This window comes from Pleurodeles waltl, chromosome 3_1 (assembly GCF_031143425.1).
Source record: "Pleurodeles waltl isolate 20211129_DDA chromosome 3_1, aPleWal1.hap1.20221129, whole genome shotgun sequence".
Classification (NCBI taxonomy): Eukaryota; Metazoa; Chordata; class Amphibia; order Caudata; family Salamandridae; genus Pleurodeles; species Pleurodeles waltl.
The window spans coordinates 1604171680-1604193027 of record NC_090440.1 but is presented as its reverse complement, the minus strand read 5'-3'; the positions used below and the strand labels follow the sequence as shown (position 1 = coordinate 1604193027).

At 42.3% G+C, this 21348-nt stretch overlaps 1 protein-coding gene across 4 annotated transcripts in view; it reads right to left on the bottom strand.

The window, feature by feature from the left end:
- Window positions 1-21348, bottom strand: part of SYTL1 (synaptotagmin like 1) — a 272953-nt gene that overhangs the window by 79169 nt on the left and 172436 nt on the right. For all 4 annotated transcript variants that reach the window (XM_069225245.1, XM_069225244.1, XM_069225243.1 and 1 more), the window contains exons 4-6: window positions 12508-12595; window positions 2531-2585; window positions 1706-1748 (exon numbers count right to left, since the gene is read on the bottom strand). In XM_069225245.1, the coding sequence (XP_069081346.1) occupies window positions 1706-1748; window positions 2531-2585; window positions 12508-12595 (186 nt within the window). The remainder of the gene's footprint in view (window positions 1-1705; window positions 1749-2530; window positions 2586-12507; window positions 12596-21348) is intronic.

Here is a 21348-nt window from a genome sequence, read left to right as displayed (position 1 = left end):
GACTCTCAGTCCTATCTACAGATCATGCCTGACTTGTAGGGATATCTCTGATGTGAAGGGAGCTGCTATGGCTACTCTCACAGCACTGCAGGACTGTCGAGTGGGAGCCATCTTTGAAATACCTACTCTGCAAACATCTTGGTTAGAGAAAAGAACCTCCTAAAACTGGACTTTGATTTCTAAATAAATACCCCACATGTGTGAAGTTTTCTCTCTGCCTGTTGGCACCATTCTTCATTTTCCATGGCCATGTCTGGCATAGCTTGCATGGTAGACATGAGAGGGAAAATCAGTGACAAACTCTATACATTGCCCTTGAGGCTCTCTGGTCAATGGATCACAGGGCCAGTGGTTACTGTTGGTAGGATCAGCTGAGGCTCCACTATAATAACCAAGTGGTCCCCCCTATAAAAGTGTGGGGAACCACAGGTATACCAGGCAGGAACCATTTCTTTATGGTGGCATTCTCATTCCACCAACCCTAAGTACGGTTCTAAATCTTTAGGAGCTACTAGGTTTTGGGATTAGTGTAGTAATTTAATCTTTTTACCCAATGGAATATCCAAATTTGGTGGTCGATTCTACTACCTCATGTGAGTCAATGCTCAAACTTTGAAAAAATAGCTGCAAGCCTTCAGAAAGTATGTTTAGGCATTTAGGTTCCACAGGTGGCATTAGTTGTTCTTTGTGTAGAAAGACAGCAGCTTAAGCCATTATGTTGGCCACAGTTTACTTGCTGAAATTATATAAAAAAAAATTATTAGCCTCCAGCATCCTTCCAGTTGTTCTTTAGCGTACTTCAGAAAGCTTATATTTTTTCTTGAAACTGTAAGACAGAGGACCATTCTATCATAAACATCTCACTCCAATAAAAGAAAAAAAGGCTGTGCTCTAACCGCACTATGGGAATTGCTATTAGTTAGAAATGCTTTTTACTGTGGTCACAATCCACCTGCTTTACACCAGTGAGTAACACTATTTAAGACAATTTCATTCAAACAGTTTGATCAAACATCAATAACAAATATCACTACTGAAGTTCACTCCCTTCTGAAAATTGAGTGCAGTTTCAAAGGGAGCTTGAAATCTCTACTTTGTACACAAGCCTATTTTTATTTTTTATAATCAAGGGATTACTTTGTACGTTCAGGGGAACCAAATACTTGCTAGATTTCCAGGATTACTTGTGCCAGTGTAACTGAGTTCCATTCAAACATAGTACATGTTTCCTATGTTAACACTCTGAAAATCAGCCATGGATCCTGCTCCCGAGGAACTATGTTGAACACTCCTGACTTGTATAACGTCTATTAGAAGGATATGAGCTTTACATACAGATATGAGACAAATATGTGACAATATTTTCAGACAACCATCTTACTTTCAACAATATTCTAAATACAAATTACCCCGGCGCAAAGGTGGTATTAAGAAGTATAAAGACACACCTATAGCAGCAAAATTTAGAAAGTGGCAAAAGATGCGGTCCCAAATCTGAGGGCAGGAGACGCATTATAACATGAATCTGCAGAAAATGCATATATGTCAAAAATTACTACTGACCGTAACAATGAAAGTCAATTGAAAAGTTGAGAAGAATCAGTCAAAAGGTCGACAAATTATGACAATTGGGATGAGGAATCATAAGTCGGTGACAAAGGGTGGAGGGTAATGCGGAAGGAACCCAGACCAGCAATTGATTTACCTTTCTTCTCACCATTGACTACAGGCACACAAATGGTGACTTCCTAGGAGAGAAGCAACATGAGAATACATAAACCAAAAGTGGGACAGTGAATTTACAATGTTACGCTACAATATAAATACGAATATAAAAAGGTGTCAATGCCCATTCTCGTTCTGGCCTTAGATTTGATATAGCTGTATGGTAATTTGCCTGTGGCAGACATGTGTGGCCCTAGATTCCCTATATCAGTAATGTATGCCTGGGAGGGACAGACTGGTTAGGCTCTGGGTTATCAGTATCTGTACAGGAATGCATCAGGGGCGGTCGGTTTCACTGAGCCCTAGAAGCCTTGCGCCCGTAAATAGCATGCATATGAGGGCCAGGCTAGCATAGACCTAGGATTCCTGTGCCTCTGCAGAGGCACAGCTGGGAGGTTACGATCATGTAGGCCTGGGTTACTGTATCTGCATCATAAAATGCCTGTGTGGGACAGTCTGGTTGGTGCCTGTATTTCCCATATTTGTGTGACATAATTCCTAGGAGACAGTCTGAATGGACCCTGGTATCTTTTTATTTGTAAATAGCTCGCATGGAGGAAAGAAACTTGCCGACTGTCCACACTGCTCCCAAATCAATTTAAATAGCAAACCTGGGGTTGTCAGTCTTACCGGCCCCAGGATTCTCAGAATCTATAAATAGCATGTATATTAAAAAGGACAGGTAGCTAGCTGTCATTTACAACCTGAGCTTTTTTTCAATTACAAAAGCTTGTTTATCACCTTTTTTTAGCCCCTCTTTCAGCAATAACAACTGTCTTTAAGCATGGGTTGAGCAAAAATGTACCTGTGGTTTCGTAGGCTGAAGCAGCACGGGTTCAGGAACAACCTTGTCAGAGGCCCTAAAGTGGAGAAGGACATGAGATTTATGACCAATGCAGCACTAGGGCTGTCTCACACATGCATGTCCACTCATACATTTGTAATGCACATCCACTCAAACTCCCTCCAACCTATGCAAACTTGTCCACACATACCATACCCTCATAGTCATGCAGCTGCCCGTGCAACATCACTTGAATAATGTATAGAGACCCCTCAACGCACGCCCTCGTACTCACATGTATCATTAGGTGCTAGATTATGGCAGCCCGGAAGCATAATCCCAGTAATTATCTGTGTATCTGAGGCAAAGGTGTATGCATTGAGAAAGAAGGGGAGAAATCTAGCGGCAGGGCAGAACAGGCAGTGGTGTAGCAATAGCGCTAAGGGTATTAGTGCAATCAAGGAAAATGTGCCCACCACACAGCTGGTTGGATAGTAAACTACTGTACATATCAGGGCTCAGAGAAGCCCTCAGGTCACAGAGCCCTAGTATCACTGCACCATGGATAGTCACGCTCCTTAGCTTAATAAAAGTAAAGAAAGCCCTTTCATGCTGTATTCTTTCCCCTTTGCTTTTTAACCTGTATATTGCTAAAATCAACTGTCCTCCCCGTAAGCTGGCAGGGTGCTGCATGTCACATCTCCCATATGCTGACAACCTTAAGCTGTTCAGTCAAACAAAAAGCAGCCTCCAGAGCCAACTTTCCTGCCTGTATAATTACACCGTCAGCAACGGTCTGGAGATAAATCACTCCCCTAAACATGGTTTCACTGACCTACACATAGGCATACTTAATTTACTTATATGTCCCTTGTAGAGTGGAATACCCTTTACCCTGGGCCTATAAATGAAAAGCTATCAGTGGGCCTGCAGCACTTATCGTGCCACCCACCTAATACGCACCTTGAAATGCCATGTAGACTTGCCATTTAAACCCCCTTGCCAAGGATTAGACTCCCCTTTTGCTACATATGTCACCCCTAGAGTATGTCCTAGGTAGCCCATAGGATAGGGAGCTGTATAACTGAAAAGCTGGACATGCACTTTTAAGTTTGACAGGTCCTAGTAGTGAGAAACACCTACATGTGTTTTTCAATACTGTAGGGCCTACCCCTTCCTTAGGCCAACAATAGGGATCCCCTATTACATGTCATAAACTGTAATTCCTAATTAGGATTAGGTAGCTATTTTATGTTTGATATCTATGAAATTGTAATGCCAAACCCTCTTTAATGGTAAAGTCCAATTTTTTTATTTCAATTGTCAGAATGCCGCTTTTAGAAAATTGTCATTCTCCTGCTTTTAGCACTTTGTTCCTGCAGCCTGTCTTGGGCAACATGACTGGGTGTAGATGGCAGGTTTTGTGAATTCCTCCCAGACCCATTTTCTAAGAATTTCTGCTAAGTCAGAAGGTAAGCTGACCTGGCCCAATCCCCTTCTTGTGTCTGAACTTCACTCCATCGTTGTTAGCCATATTTGTTTACTTTGACATGGTCTCGTGCTACTATATGTCTGCAGTTGGTGCTTTGATCTTTTGGACACAAATTTTTACTAAAAACTTTAAAAATCCATAATTCCAGATCAACTGATCTGTACTTTTGCTCTTTTATTGTCAAATAATTTATTAAAATATACTCTTTTTTTGTAAATTGGTTTGGGATTTTGCTTAGTTTAGTTTAGTTTAGGAGTTTGTAAAGCGCATGGCTAGGAAGCAGAATGACAAGTAGGCAACTTATGCTGTGAACAGAAGGGTCTTCAAATTCTTGCGAAAGGATGTTTCTTGACTATCCTGGCGGAGCTCCAATGGAAGGGAATTCCAGAGATTCGAGCCTCTAAATGCTAAAGATCGACCTCCCCATCTTGCTTTCTTAATCCGTGGAACATTAATTAGGGAGGTCATTGAGGATCCAAGAGCCCTCTGCGAGATGTAGGGCATTGCAATCTGTTTAAGGAAGGACAGATCCTTATAATGCAGAGCTCAGTGCAAAGTGCATAGGGCCTTGAAGTTGATCCGTTGTTCTACAGGCAGCCAGTGAAGGGAAACTAAAGCAGGTTTTGTGGACAGGTGTCTGGGAATATTTCTAAGTAGGAGTGCTGCGGCGGCGTTCTGCACCACTTAAAGTCTTTTTAGTACATATAGAGGTGATACAGGATAGTTCCATAGTCCAGGAGTGAAATTATGAGAGCCTGACTTGGCTTGAAAAGGAACATCTTAAAGATTTTCGTAAACAGTCTTAATAGACTAAAACAGGTGGCTGCCAGCTTTTTAGAATGATAGTTCATAGTCAGGTGGGAGTCCAGCCAAAAACCCAGGGCCTTTATGTTGTCTCTTGGTGGAGGCAGGCCTTCCAACCCATCAGGGGCAAAGAAGGGGATCTGAGTGGGCCATAATTACCCACCAGTATGACTTCTGTTTTTTCTTTGTTCAGCTTACGTTTACAGCTGGCCATCCATCTAGCTACTGCTTGAAGACAGGGTGCCAGAATGGGCTGACCTGTCTTAGAGATGGTTGAGAATGAGAAGACCAGCTGTTTATCGTCAGCATAGGAAACCAGTGACAAGTCGTAAGGTTCCACAATCTCAGCCAGAGGGGACATATAGGTATTAAACAATGCAGGGCTGAGAAAGGAGCCCTGGGGCACGCCACAGCTGAGAGGAAGGCTGTTGGAAAAAAAGGAGCCATCAAGAACTTGAAAGATTCTATCCTTCAAAAAGGAGGAGACCCACTTCAAAGCACGCCCCTTGATGCCTGCATGGAAAATTCTATGAAGCAGAATGTTATGATTTATAGTGTCAAAAACAGCACTTAGGTCCAATAGGATGATGGTGGCAGCACCCGCTAGATCCAGTCGTCCTCAAACATCTTCGACTACTGCTAGAAGGGCAGTCACAGTACTATGCTGGGGTCTGAAGCCCATTTGAGTATGATAAAGGATCTTGTGTTCTTCAAGAAAACCTGACAGATGTCTACTAACATGTTTTTCAATCAGTTTAGCTGCTCCAGGCAAGAGAGAAATTGGTCTATAGTTACTCAATAGGGCTGTATCTAGATGAGGCTTTTTAATTAACGGTTTAATGAAAGCATGTTTCCAATGTGATGGAAAAAGGCCCGTTATAAGGACTCATTAAGGGCCTTAGTCAGAGCAGGGGCAATCATGTCTGAACCTAATGCCAAAATGTGAGGAGGGGCAGAGTCCAGTGGAGATCCTGATTTAATAATGTATAACAAGTTTGTTACAGGTTCCTCTGTAAGGGGAGGAAAATCTAATAGAGGATCTCTGGAGTTCAGGACTTGAGCCTGGCCTGTGAGGTTGTCATTCTGGGTGGTCATATCTAGAAAAGCTAAATAGACGTCTAGAATTTTCTTTTGAAAGAAACAGGCCAAATTATTGCTATGCTCCCTGGAGGCTTCAGTGGGATAGGTGTGAGGGGGCACTTCAATGATTCCTTTAAATATTGGAGAGTTGGAGGACTGATGTATTTTAGATGCATAATATGATGACTGTGTGGCTTTAATTTCTGTATGGAAGTGTCTAATTGCTTTCCTATATTTGTTTTTTGCTGACATATCGTAGGTTTTCCTCCATTTTCTTTCAAGGCGTTGACACTCCTTTTTTAGCAGCAATAGCTGAGGAGTGAACCCTAGTGATTTTTTATGGACTGCACCTCGGACGATAGTTTTTATTGGTAGTACAGAGTCTAAGGATTTGGAGATCCATTCATTGAATTTGTGCGCTGAACTTAGGGTGGAATTAAGAAGAATGGCTCCAGTGTTCTCAAGGTCAGACAGAGGTCCATTCCTTGTAATTTAGATAATTTTTTCTTGTGTTGTGTTTTCACTTTACTACTGTTTGTATGCTACAAAAATAATGTATACATTGCCGCTAAGTTAAGACTGACTGCTTTTTGTGCCATACTACCCAGGATTAAGCACAGGTTAATTTAGTGACTTTTTGTGGTTTATTTTACAAGGGATTGTGGCTGTTGCTTGACCAGCGCTCACATCCCAATTAACAAACAACCCACTTTCTCCCATTTTCCGAAATTTCACAGTTACACATTTCACACACACCTAAAATGCAGACCTAATTCATTATAGGGCAAAGTTACATGAAACTTTACAATATATAGGGCCTTATTACAACCCTGACGGAGGGGTTTCTTCCATCACAAACCTGACGGATATCCTGTCCGGCATATTACGATCGCCACTGAATATAATCGGATCATAATACGGCGGACAGGATATTCGCCACATTTGTGATGGAGGAAAACCCCTCTGTCCGGTCGTAATAAGGCCCTTTATATACTTTCAGAATCAGAATCAACTTTATTCGACTTTCATCATCAAAAAATCATAAAAACATACAAGATAAAACATTATAAAACGTTTTGGTTAAAAAAAGAGCCAAGTAAAACAAAACAAACTGTATAATATCATCTAGTACAAATAATGTAAAATTAAGAGGTTGAGGTCAACACTGCGGGACCATTCCAAATGTCAAAATATTTCCAAAGGTGTAACACTTAACATATGATAGGTAATTCGTTACCCAATCTCACAATAGGAGATAGCAAAAAGCAATCACTAAAGCAGCATAAATGCAAATAAAAAACTAGATATAGCAAAAACCAAGATCTCATAGGTAATAAATAGATAAAAAGATAGTGAGTACTAAATTACAATACAAAAAATGCAAATAAATAAAATGAGTAAAACATTGTTGCATTGTGTAAAACAAGAGCACTTTTTAAAACTCGACCTACACCTTTACATGTAACAGTGTCACCTAGCTGTTGCAGAAAAAGCAAAGCCACTCTCTACTTACTAAGTTTATTTTTGAGCAACATCAGCAATAAATAGTGCTTGGTCAAAGGTAAATAAATCTGCAAAAAAACTTAAAGTGCAAGAGGGCCTGGGAGAATTCCTCATCACAGGAGCAAGTGCAAATGTCAGATTGAAAAACCAGCCCCTGCAGGAAGCACAGCAACCATCTAATGGATCCTACCCTAAATCAAGTCAGCAGGATTCTTTTCCACGTACGAAGAATAAGAGTCAGGTAAGGGGCCATTTCAAGGAAAGTTTGTACTAAGCAATAATCTCTAACAGATGGCTTCACTAGCTCCACATCCTCCTTCTGGCTAATCATCGTCTCAAGGAAACTCTTCTTCAACCAGATTTTGTCCAGGTTTGACAGACAGTCCAGATTTTCAAGCATCCGCAGGCAACCAAGCTGGGCAAGGCTTTTCCTAATGTAAAAACAGCAATGGAATTCTAAGTCCATTCTGGCATAGGAGACAGTCCCTGATGATTTCCCTATTAAGGCTGGCCTCAAAATTCAACTACACTGAGCACCATAGCATCAAGGGGGCAAGTATAATAAAATCCTCCACGTATGCTAAGCCCAACTCTTGGTGAGATACAAAGTGAGATGTAGTGGCCGGCACTTCAATGATACGCCTGCAGACCCTGTTTTCTTCCAACTGTATACTACGAGAGTCCCTGTAACCCCACGCCCAGCCCCGTGAATCAAAATTGGGAGACAAGTCCTGCAATAGATCTCTAACATATTGGGGCAACAGGTTTTTTCGCAGTCGCAGAAGCCAGCGAGAATATAGTCTCTACAACACGCCTACATCGGTCTGTTCTATCCCTGACACATGGAGCCCAATTACATCCGTCATCGAACATGACACCTAGCTAGGGGAACTGGTGCACCTTCCCAACAACTCTACTCTTAATCAAAATATGACAAGTCTTAGTATTCTTAGGACCATAGACCATGTTTTGAGAACCAGTTTTTCCATAAACTCAACAAAGCATATAATCAGTGACCCATTTGCGGTCCTTGCAAGAAGTACTGAGTTGTCGTATAGAGAAGGGCAGGGAGGGGTTTGCCATGCATATGAGGTACATCAGCACCACAATTCATTAGGGCAATGTCCAGATTATTGTTGTACCGTAAATATAAGATGGGGCTAAGATACATTCCTTTTGTTCACCCCTAGTTAGAGAGAAAGATGAAGTACACTCTCCATCACCATATCTCACAGAAGCAGAGAGATCCCAAAGAACATGTTTTAGGTGAGCATCCAACCCCTCATCAAGACCCAGGGAGATCAAAATGTCCCATACTTTTGATCTTACTACACAATATAGTTTGCTTTAAATTGACAGGCCATTACCACTGACTGCCACTTCTCATCCTTCATCTCCAACTTTCTAAACTTCACTGCCAAACAATAAGATTTCAGGGCTTCCCTAATGGTCTCATTGTCACACGGGATGTGCTTTAGAGCTTTCCGCAAGTTAATTTCATTTTCACTCCTACAGGTTTTAGCGAACCATGTGCTCCTAGTTATCACAATGCTCTTTGTGGGTCTCAACAACAAATCCTTTATACATATGCTCAGTTTAGAAAAACATCCAAGCACAACAACGGGGTCTGGACTTTCTGTAAGGCAACATGTTTCTCCTGCTTCGTGCGTCAATTCTTCGGTCAAGTTTCCGGCGAGCGTCGAGTTTCAGCCGCGGAGCCGGCAGCGTGTCGTTTCTTTAGCCGCAGATCGGAGTCGCATCGATCTTTTCCCCGCACTGAGCTCTGTGCGTGAATTTCCTCCTCCTAGGCTGCCAGCTTCTCCTTTCACGGTCCCAGGAACTGGATGGGCACCACTGGATTGGCCCTTCCGCTGACTTCAAAAACCTGTATATAGCCACTCTCAGTTGGGATTGGGATAGTTTTACATCCAGTACCTAGGCGGAACCAGGCAGCTAGTCCTCCCTTAGCGCAGCCAGCAGGTGAGGTCGTTGCAAAGAGATTATAACAGAGATAACCATAAAAAACACATTATTTCGGGCCCACGTTTCCTGCAGGAAAATAATATAATTTTAGTGATCAATGCACACCAATCTTCTGTCTGTATCTTGGCGGATAAGCCAGCAATATTCCAGCTAAGAGCCCCATCTGCTTCACAAGGAGTGGGGTTGGGGGTACTGTCCACATGCAAAACCACCTCCCCCCAGGAGGGTGCTCCTCAGAGTGAATTACAGGAACAATGGTAGGTGAGACCCAAGAGAAGCTTGGGAAAGACAACATAATATCCCTGGACTCCACAAAACTTCCCACAAAGGTTCCAGAGGTAAAAGTTTAACAAATAGGGTTACAGAAAGTACAGAAAGAGAGCTTGCCTCCCCCTCAAAACAGTCCCCTCCCCTCACCCCAGTCAATCACCAGCCTCCAAACATGCAAGCGCCATAAATCTATTATCAAGGAAGGCCTGAAAATCACCGAAAGGGGGCCCTGGGCGGGGAAAAAGAGGTCAACTTCTCAAACTGGACAATAGGGAGAAGGGCAAATGTCTATAGAAGAACCCAAGTGCCAGGACTTTTAGGGAGCCTGCCGTATTGTGCCCATCCCTACTCTGCGCTAATATTGCCATGGCTGCGCTGGTCCTATTAAAGTAAAAAATTATGTAATCACAGGGTACTAATTAGGCAGTGGGCCAACTCTAAGAAAAAAGAGGACTTCATAATAAACATGAAAAGGACAGCTAAACTGAGTTAAACCAGTAAGTGACATGGGGCCAGATGTTTCAAAGGGTTTTACCCATTCTGTGTCTATGGAAAAATGCATTCGTACATATGGCCGCTTATTCTTTAAGTTTGTTGTGGATTCTTCCTTACCCCGCAGCAGCCTGGGGACGTTTGCTAAGATGACAAGCAATGTGCAGGACTCAGGCGGGAGATTAACTACAGGTGGGAGGTCATTATATACCTGTGAGGTGGGGAGAGAAGGACAAGGAGCGACTGGGAGATCAGGCCCTGACAAGGATTCAGTAGACAGCAGGCTGCCAGAGAAACAAAAATTGGGACGGGGTATAAAAGTTGTATTAGTATCCCCTCTAGTAGAAAGGTCCCTTGCTGGACAATCAGATGGAACTAGCTTCTGCTCCAAACCTGTTCCCTGTAGGCTTGGTTTTCTAACCGACCGTTGGTGGGGTTGGCTTGTTGTGAAGGACAGAGCCTGCCATTTTTCATTGTTGGCCATCACAAATGGCTGTCCCCCATGCATGTATTGACTATACTACCCAGGGAAGCCTCAATAGCAGAAAGGTGATCAAACAAAGGGCTTAGTTCACTATGCAACATGCTGTTGAGTCATTATCCTATACCATCCAATACAGCTTGAGCAATGGAAGGGAGGCAACAGTTGGGGCAGGATTTATGACTGTCATGCGCAGATCTAACATGGCCCTACCTAGGTTTTCCATTTTTCCTTCTCCTCTTCACTGAGGGCCGAAGATCACGTGAATTCGCGTTTAAAACCTCAACAAGCTGATCACTACCAACAAGACCCCCTTCCTCATTCTCCATGATAGGAGTGGTCCCAGCTGGATCCAGGGGAGCCTATCCATTGGCTGCAGATGAGAGGCCCAGTGCGGGAATAGGTAAAGGAGCTAAATCCGCTACTGTAAGGGAGAGAGGCCTTTCAGCAAGTTGGATTTCTTTATACAAAACACTCACTACTCGTACCCGAAAATCATCCAAAGTACCCCGCAGTGGAGCCCCACAGGATCCACAGGGGCAACCGGGCTAATTTTCCCAATCTCAACAGAGGGAAAACAATAAACAATAAACAGGCCTAACAACCTTTACCTGACAAAATGAGGCAAACGAAGGCACATGGTGTCCAACATTACAGCACAGGATCTTGGCCCAGCCCAGCCTCTTCTAGGCGACTATGGGCGAAGATGAACCCGGTCTTGGCTCACGCTCAGTTGTGTTCTGCACTGCGGGACGCCCAAAGCACTTAAGAGCGCAAAGTCAAGTCTGTAGCTCCACCCAAAAAGTCAGGTGTAAGCTGGGGGATGAAGTCCCACATAAACTATAGAATAAATAAGCAGGTGGTAGTGGCAGGCAGGAAGCCTCTGGAGACAACAAAACCCAGCGCTGTGGAACGCCCAAAGCGCTTAAGATCGCAGTGTCAAGTAGCTTTGCCCACAAAGTCAGGTGTAAGGTGGGAGACGAAATCCCATCTCAACTATAGAGTAAATAAGCAGGCGGTAGTGGCGGGCGGGGCACCTCTGGAGACAAGAAAGCCCCACGCTGCCCAAAGTGCTCAAGAGCGCAGTGTCAAGTCTGTAGCTCCGATCACAAAGTCAGATCTAAGTTGGGGAACGAAGTCCCACCCTAGCTATAGAGTAAATAAGCAGGTGGTAGTGGCTGGCAGGGAACAGCTGGAGACAACAAACCCCGTTTCAAAATCTACTTTCAAAAGAGTAAAAGTTTTTTTCTTTCAATGTGCACGTTTGATAATATGCAGTTTACTTATTGTATTCCTGTATTGGTCACACAAGCAAAAGGTGGCTTTTAGAGCACCAGTAGAAACAGGACATATTCACAAAACTCTGAAATCCTGGAATGGGAACTGCATTCCAGCCCTATGGAACAGCCTCCTTAGAGCACAGTCACGACATGATACATTATCAATTAAATTGTTCTGATGGGATCCATACATTAACCACGATATCCTAAGAGAACAGAGCATGTTAAAGCAATCATTACTTTCTTTAGTGTTTGTCTTAAGGCGTAGCAGGCAATTTCTAAACGCATACACTATTTTTATAATGCTCATGCAGTGCTTTAGACATGCACTGCTGCTTTGCAGTGACATACAAAAGCTGATGGGAATGTTTGGGTAAAATGTTAAGAAAAAACATGATCAAACCTTGACTGGATTTTAAGGGACTGGATTTAATTTCTCCGTCACAATCAAGTAAAAATCTCTCTCGCTCCCCCACCCAACACTAATTAATTTATCTACATAAGAAGTGAGAAAGGTTTAGTGGGCCATGCCAGGAGTCAAACCTGAAAATGACACACACACACATATCTTTGAAGCAGGCTCCCAATCTATCTTATCCAGCTGACTCCTTACCTGGGTCTCAGTTTGTCTGGTGACTGGTCCACTGATTCATCTCCATCGACGGATACCTCTGCAGGCCATGGACTTTTCTCCCGCTCACCTACAAAAGCACAGTAACTTTGTTGTCAGAAAACAACCTGAGGACATAACCAGTTACTTGCACAAGGCTACAAGGATTTGGTTACAGGAAATTACTTTCAAACAATAATATAGAAGCGTGAAAGTTACATACACTAGGGTACAGGTTTGCAGGGAGTTACAGATACCGGACTCCAGGGCTACAGTAGTTAAATGTGCATATAAAGGACTGCAGCGATATACATATATGCAACTGTATAGGAATCTAAGAGGCCGAACACAGACATAAAAAAATTACCTTTTGGGCATGGACCTTGAACTTAATTCTTTCTTCCTCAAGGTTTTACTCTAGGTTCTCCCAGCAGAAACTCCATCTCTACAACCTCATTGCAAATTTAAATGAACAAGTCTTTGAGTAAAGTAACAAAGCAAATCATTCATTCTTAGGTGCAAAAAAATAGAGCAAGCAGAGTTTCAAAGAACGGGACGATCTGTATTATATTTATTGTATTTGCCATTCGTCATCAGGGTCCAGGGTTTCCATGCCTAGTATGAACTATAGTTTGGGATATATAACTGATATTTTATCAGTTTGCAAGCCTTTCCTCAGTTGAATTCCTTCACTCTTTTATCTGCTCCTTATTCCAAGGTTGTGCTGTGTTGGCCGCAACTTTTATTCCAAGGTCCTGAGCTTTATCTATCTACGTGAGTCTTCAACTCTTTCCTAAATTGGAGCTGCGTTCGAGTGTCCTAGTGGAGTTGAATATGTTATTCCATAACCTGAGTGCATGGACGGGAAAGGCCGGCAGGCTTGTTTTTAATCTACCTAGGCTGCAATCAGATGGTGTACATGTTACGGGTGTGCTGAGATCCACTAGATGCTGAGCTTGCCGGGATAGCTTTGTTAAAAAAAACATGGTGCTGGCCAGGAAGAGGAGTCTATGGAGTTAAATCAGAATAGGAGTGAGGTGATCATATTTCTTAAGGCCCTGGATGAGACGTGCTGCAGCATGTAGGATGCCCCTAAGGGGTGCCAGTGCCCTGTAATGAAGGCCATGGAGCAGGAAATTACCACCATCCAGATGTGAAAGTTCGAGGGATTAAACTGCAGTTCTGAAGTCGTTTTCTGTATGGTACTAGGCTGCTGTTTTACTAAAAATTATATTCGCAATGTGCTCATTGACAGTGAGGTTGCTCTCCAGGGCGAATATAACTGACTTTGCATTCAGTGAAAGTTGTGGTTTGAAGCTGTCAAAGTTCATGTCATTGAGCCAGGTCTATACTGTTTCTTGTTTATTGCTCTTGGCAAGTAACAGGAATTGTCTTGGTTGAGTTGAGAGTCAGGAAGGTGTTGGACATTAAGCTCTGGATGATGTACAAGCAGTGTTTAAGGTGTAGGATGTCTGAGGCAGAGAAGAACTTACAAGTACAGTTGTGCAGCTTCCATATATAGGTGAATATTGATGTTGTTATCTGTGAGTGAAGCACCAAGTGGCTCCATTTATAAGTTGAAGATGACAGGAGACTGTTTGGAGCACTGTGGGACTCCAAAAGAGATAGAGATCTTTTGCGACCTGGAAATGCACATGTGGGTTGGAAAGGTGGGGGAAGAACCAGTGCCAGTGAATCTCATTCAAGACTCCAGTGTTCATATGAGTATGGGATGGGTGATTGTGTTGAAGGCAGCTGTGAGGTCCACCAATAGCAGAAGGCAGGGGGCATCTTGTGTTCACTGCTTACTTGCTCTGTGCTCATTTCTTTTGTTGGAGTATTTATTTTTTCTATCCTTGTTCAAGAACATGAACTCAACTTTTGACTTCTGATTAAAGCTATTGTTTTCACTGTCTTCTCTTCTAGCCATGTTTTTATTCTGCCCTTTTTTCTGAAGTATGTCTAGTTCCCAAACCCTATCCTGTAAGCAGACCTATGAATCTGGGTGCCTTCCTGATGATCAGTGTTAACCACATGTTCCTTCAGCCAGAGTAAGATTAACGTGTCATTTCATTTTGATGCTGGCTTCTTCTGGTTACCACTTTGAAGTTCGTTGGAAGACCCTTAACCTTTCCATGTCACATGAGCCTATACTGTGTTGTGTTATTACATTTATAAAACAAATTTATTTTTCATAAGATGGTAATTTTGGTCCTAAGTCAATGATGCTTAGAAATGATAGAGAACAGACTACCTTTAGGTCAAATGTAGTTTAATGCAGATAGTAGCCAGAGTTTGATAGAACCCAACTCAAAGTCTCTTCCTGAATCAAAATTGGAGAATTTCACCATCAGAAACAGCAGTGTACAGGCTGATGTATACACATTTTACACAGGACTTCAAGTGGGACAGGCAGTTGGAATTAGGCCTGTGACCTCCTGGATCAGCTGGCCTCAACACAATGAGTTCCTTAGAAGAATAGAGTAAGCTGCAGTACACTCTATTAATGTACTATGCATGTCTTGGCTTGCCTTATTTTTTCTTTTCTTTTCGGCTCATGGATAACTTTCTTATTCCTAGCTTTGCTCTAACTTCGGCACCTGCACCATTCCAGTCCAAGGCATTCTGGTATGTACCTCATTACTACATTTGCCTAGTTGCTTCTGTCATCTCACTCCTGTAACAAGCATGCGTTCCCCAGGAGCCCTGACACAATTATTTTACATTTCATTGAAAATATGCTAATGAATTTTAGACTACAGTTCACTAGAATCTAAAATGTGAGCCAAATTGCCACAAATAGAATGAATAAATTGATCTCATGGGAAGATTCTGTAAGTGCCACTACCATCTGAGCTATATCAACAGGATTCACCTGGAAGACTTTTTTAGCAGAAATTAATTTACTTTAGACCTGATGGGTAAACTGCATTTTGTAGTACGCAAGGAGGGTACTACAGTAATACTACTCACCTACAACAAAATACTATTCACAAACCTACTGCCAGAGACCGCTGCCACTGTCTCTACTATTTTTACTGTGCAAGATCTCCATGCACGTAGGCATATGTCTTGGTAGTAAATGTGGAAGGGACTGGAAAATGGGAAATACCGCTAAACACAAGGGAGTAAAACAAAAGAGTAAGGCAACTGCAATTCACAAAATAAAAGTGTATTCCATTAGTCTTGAAGTGAGCCAAGCACTTCTCTTTGCCGACCACTTGTATTGCAATACACTCCCAAAAAAGTCAATGGAGACAGGGAATTAAAATAATACCCACTGAAACTAATACTAATTAAATTAAATTAATTCAACATTTAAAATTATATAGACATTTTAAGTGCTTAAAACATTATAAAAATTTTTTATCTTTTTTTATTTAATAATAAACATTAAAGATTTTTAAATTGATTAAATATATAACTTTTAACCAAATTTACTAAGTATTAAAAATAAATAAAAATGTTATTGATGGTTAGTAATCACTTTTAAATTCTTGCTTAAAAAATAATATATATACATGTTTATAATATTTAATTTGCGCAATTACTTAATACACACTTAACCAGAAGATTAAATGTTCTGTATTTTTTCATTTTATTATTTTCTGGCTTGTTAATAAATATTTTACATTTATTTACATTTATATTATGAATTAAAATAATTAACAACATATGTTAAATGTCTCTATACCTTGCCATAGGGAGATTACTAGCTCTGTGGCAAAGTTCCCAGTTCCAGAGGCTGGCTTGTACTCCAACTAGGCATAAAGTTAAAAAGGTGTATAAAGTTACTTGTAGCAACTTTATGGTTGTAAAACCCGCCATAGGAGGCTCCAGAACCTTATTGCAGATGGTGAGGGAGCATGTAAGTCTAAACCAGTTATAAATCTCCACTCAGAAATTATGAATAGCAAAAAGGTGGAGTAGGTGTAAGAGTTAATAATATAGCAGTGTATATTTATTTACCTCTGGGAATCGAACCAATCTGTTTTTTTAAACTCTCTAGCTTGTTCCTGAAGGTGTGAAATCAGACACAGCAAAGTCACCAGAGGTCAGCCAAGGCAAGCATTAGCTGGATCCTGGAGAAAGCACCAGGAAGTGCAGAAGTGATCCCCAGTTACCAGACTCAAATGCGGCAAAAATACAGTGGACAAACTTAGCACTGTCAGTGTTTGACCTAAGCATTTCTTGGACATTTTGATGGCAAGAGACTTCCCTAAAACAGATTCCGGAAAGTGAACGACTTCTGTAGATAGCGTTGTTTAAAAAAAGCTGTGGTGCTTAAAAAATACCACTGACTGTGTAAGTGGAATTACAGCTCACTACATAAAAGAAAAGCATTCTCTAAGTGCTGGACTGATAGTTGAAAAATGGGAAGTTGATGGAAAACTAAATTAACTTGCGGCATCATCTTACTTGAAACTACCAATTGTCCATCCTTTAACGTCTATTGCACTTCCACATTTAATTGGCTGCTCTGCCTTCAAGTTTTTTGTGAGGCTTGAAAACCAGAAAGCACTAGTGCAAATATCTTCCTCAATGTTAAGGAGGGATGCTTTGACTCACTAAACTTAGACCACAGAAATATTCAGACATCTGTAAATTCACGAAATTCCAAACTGGCAATATATAATTGTCCTGAAAAATATTCTAATACCAACCCCAAATTGCACCAAGCTGGTGAGCATAGCGATGGAGCGCAACTTACTCCCAGGGTTTGGGGGGTGGGGGAGCATTTACACCACTGAGAAACCTTACAAAAAATGGGGCCGAACAACGTATTTTACATCGGAACGTAGGAAATATACTGGAAAAACGAAACATGTTGTATAGGAAATCCTAAAGGAAAACTTGACACAGCACTTCTGCCAGGCCAGTTCCATACTGTATCAGCTTGTAAACCCCCACAGAATGTCAGCTTCCATAGACCCCAGGATGTAAGGGACTAACCCACGTCTAGTATCGATAATGCCCCAACATATAAACAACACAGCCAGACAAGAACAATTTTAACTTTCGCCCTGCAGTTAAGACAAAGATCTATGGGGCAGATTCAAGAGCCCTAAGCATCGCCTTTCGCCACATTAGTGTCATTTTATTTAAGCTAATGTGGCCCAACGAGGCCAAAATCGCGGCACCAAGTTTACTAAGTGGCGCAATGCATGCATGTAACCCTTTGCGCTACATTATGCCTGCGCCAGACATAATGTATGCAAAGGGGGTATTTCCCCATTAGGGGCGCCGAAAAAATGGCGCAAAGAAATCCAAGAATTTCTTTGCATCACTTTTCCCAGCACTTTTAATGCCTGCTTAGAGCACGTATTAAAAGGAGGCACACAATCGTTTACAATGAGCCTCAATGGGTTTTACAGGATTAGCGTCAATATTTTTTACGCTAATCCTGCAAAGCTCCGAACTAGCGTCAAAAATTCTGATGCTAGTTCCCTAACTACCGCCATGGTGTGCCATATATTAGATACGACACACACTTGGAGGCGTTTGGGGGGTGCTAAGAGACACAAGAGAAGTGGCACTGCACTGGATGCAGCGTCACTTTTCTTAAATTAGGCCCTATGTTTTAAAAGCTGTAACCCACTGAGTTGTCTACCTAAAATACAAATCTGTACCTGCATAGTACATGCTGCGTTTTGCACCAGGCACATTTACCCTCTATGATTTTATGTTTTATGTCTTATTGTCCTTGCACAACCTAAGTTAATTTCCTCGCACTTTCCACTCTATTCTTTGTTGTTCTGACATGTTATCGTGCTTTCCCGTTTGTTTTTTTCTTTCTTTCTCCTTGCGTTCCTTTCTCCCTCCCTTTCTTTCTTTCTCTCTCCCTTTCTTTCTTTTTGTTCTCTTTTTTCTTTTTCTTTCATTCTCTTGATCTCTTTCTCCCTTGTTTTCTTTCTCTCTTGCTTTCTCCCTCCCTGCTTCCCTTTCTTTCTTTCCTCCCTACCTTTCTTTCTTTCTCCGTTTCTCTCTTGCTTTGTTGTCTCTACCTTTCTTTTTTCTTGTTATTTCTCGCCATTTCTTTCTTTATTCACCCCCTCTCCCTTTCTTTTTTCACTATTTTTCCTTCCTACCCTCCTCCCCTTTTTTCAGCGTCCCCTTCACTTTCAATTTCTCTAACGTCAACCCTTCCTCGATTCCTCCTTCTACTCCTTTCTTTCCGACCTCCCTTTCTTTAAGAGGTTTCGTTTCTTAAAACAACCTTCTGCAATTTCACTGGGATATTCCATGTAGACATCAATGGTGTCTGAATGTAGGTAGCACATTATTTTATTGATAATGATCCTAGTTCAGGCTATGTTAAAAAATAACTTTCTGATTTGTTTTCATATGTATATATGTTGCATGCTTGGATAGAGGAGGTGTGCAGAGGTGTACTTGGGCATTTGCACTAGGGCATCAAAAAACACTAGGGTGGTCTTGCCGGCAACCCTTCAAATATTTGTACCCCCCAGGAAACTTTATTCTTAATCTTGAGGTATTAGGCCGGTGGCATTTTCTGGACACCAATCAATGGACCATAGGACATTAGTCCAGGTAATTCAAGATGTGCTACCTCTGACAATTATGGGCAGTTTCATCTCTTGTAGTGTATGGGAAAGAAGCAAGCCCCAAGGAGAGTTGGTTTATAAACAAGACTAAAGGGACAATACAGGTCCATGGGGAATCACACAGAGAAACGTTTCCAGCTACAGGTCGTGTGCAATCAATGCTGTATACTGTTTTCAGGAAGACATGGGTACTGTAAATCCAACTTTTAAGCTGCTTTGCTTTTATGTACCCTGGTCTAATCCCTATATTGGGCATTAGCTAGGCGATGTTTTAATCGATCAGAAGTAGCTCTCACTATAGAAAAGGTTGGGGACCCCTGCACTACACTGACCTAACCATTATAATGCAGAGTATGTCTCCATTATTCTTACCTGCAAAAATACTTACCTAGGCTTACCCTGCATTGTATATGGTAGGTTGACTTATTAGATGTATTACTGTTGTGCAATGTAAACCTTGCTATTTGGTACACCATCATCATGGGAAGTCTTCCATTCTTTCTTAAACTCTCATTCACCCATCCACAGAACCACGTCCTGTCTAATATCAGTTTTAAGGTGAAGGGTCTCATGGCAAGGTCAAGATGTTATCCTTCGATGGGCAGGATTTGGGGGGTGCACAGTGAGGTCAGGGCTGGGCTGATCCTAGGAGCAACGTCGAAAACTATTAGGAGAAACTGTGCAATGTATTTGAATTTAAGTTTTGTCTATTTAACCTTAGGACTCTCTCACAATGCAGCTCATAATACCAATGCAATACTAGAACAGTGCTGTCTTACTAGGCCCCGTGAGGCCTGCAGTATTCCTAAAGCGTTCTCCTATATCTGGACGAGCAGTCAGTTTTCGAACTCTGTTTAGAATCTGTAATGTGAAGTCTGCACAGATCTCTGCAATTGACCTGCCCTACAAGGACACTACCCAATGACCTGTGGATTACATGTAAAACTCTTTATAACTCTGAAACAGATGTACTGAACTCATGGGTGCCCCTTTAACATGGAACCAACAATGCAGGGTCATAAGTTTTCTTTATAATTCTATTGTTTGCTCTCTACTCTCCTTTGTTACTGGTGTGTTTTATTTGCACTTTCCAGCACAAAAACACAGATGTAGTGATGGGTGCCACAGGGTCAAATTTAACAACATTGTGAAATTAGTGTTTGTCAGAACCACTTTCAGAGGACCATAGGACAAGCAGGAGCTACTGGGCCTAACAATAGGGGTGGCGGCCTTTATCTCCTGATGTTGCAGGGCCAACCTACCATTGGTCCTGAGTGAGTGACCCCTTGAGCACCAGACTCTCAGTGGCAGCGCAAGAGCGAGCAGTCCAAGACTTTTCAGAGGAAGGGAAGCACAAGATATGCGAGGGCTCACCCCTCATAATAACCCCCCTGTGACTCCACTAATACGACTGTCCAGTCCAATACTGAACTCTAGTGTAAAAAACAGTATTTAATATACACACTGAATACAGCACCCTAAATAATCAAAGCAATGGTCTCTCAAGGCTAGCACTCTAGTGCTTGGCAGGGCCCTGCTTCCCTCCTGCAGGTCCTCTCTCTCCGCCCTCATCCTCCACGCTATATTCTGCATCCCTGTCAAATTCTAGAAGATCCTAGGTGCTGCCTAGACTAGTAAAGTACATCAAAGTCTAGCATTTGCTTCGAAAGTTTCTCAGCTCTTGAAGTGGAAAACTGCTGGGTTTCAATTGCACACAAGCCTACAGCCCTGCATCCACATTACCCCAACCACGGTCTTCTGAAGAGTCCAAGAACCTGGGTGCCTCTCTACCTGGGCTCCACGCTGAGCAGTTCGTTCACACCGTGCCTGTCCCGCAGTCAGCAGGATCAGTGCACGGTGGTGGTCGCGACGGTGCCGGCTTCCAGGCACAGCAGCTTGTTCTTCACAGTTCATCCCATAATCTCTCACACAGTGACAACCGCAAGAGTCTTCTTAGGCCCCTCCTACCATGTGGGGGTCACTGGTGCAGGCAACAGTCCCAATGAGGTTGAATTCTTTGGGTAATGGCCCCAACAGTCTCAGTGGCCCCCCTCTTGGCACACTGAGGTTACAGACATGGGCGACAGCCCCAGCAAGTTCAGTGCTACCGAGCAATGGCCTGCAACTTCACTCACAGCAGCTGCGCTGACTTCTGCAAGAGAGCAGATGGTTTTCTTGCAACACTGGTCTTGACTGGACACAGTGCCTCACACTAAGCTCACCGGGATCCACTGGCCAGGAACCCCGCTGGGCCTTTTTCCCTGTAGATATTCTGTTC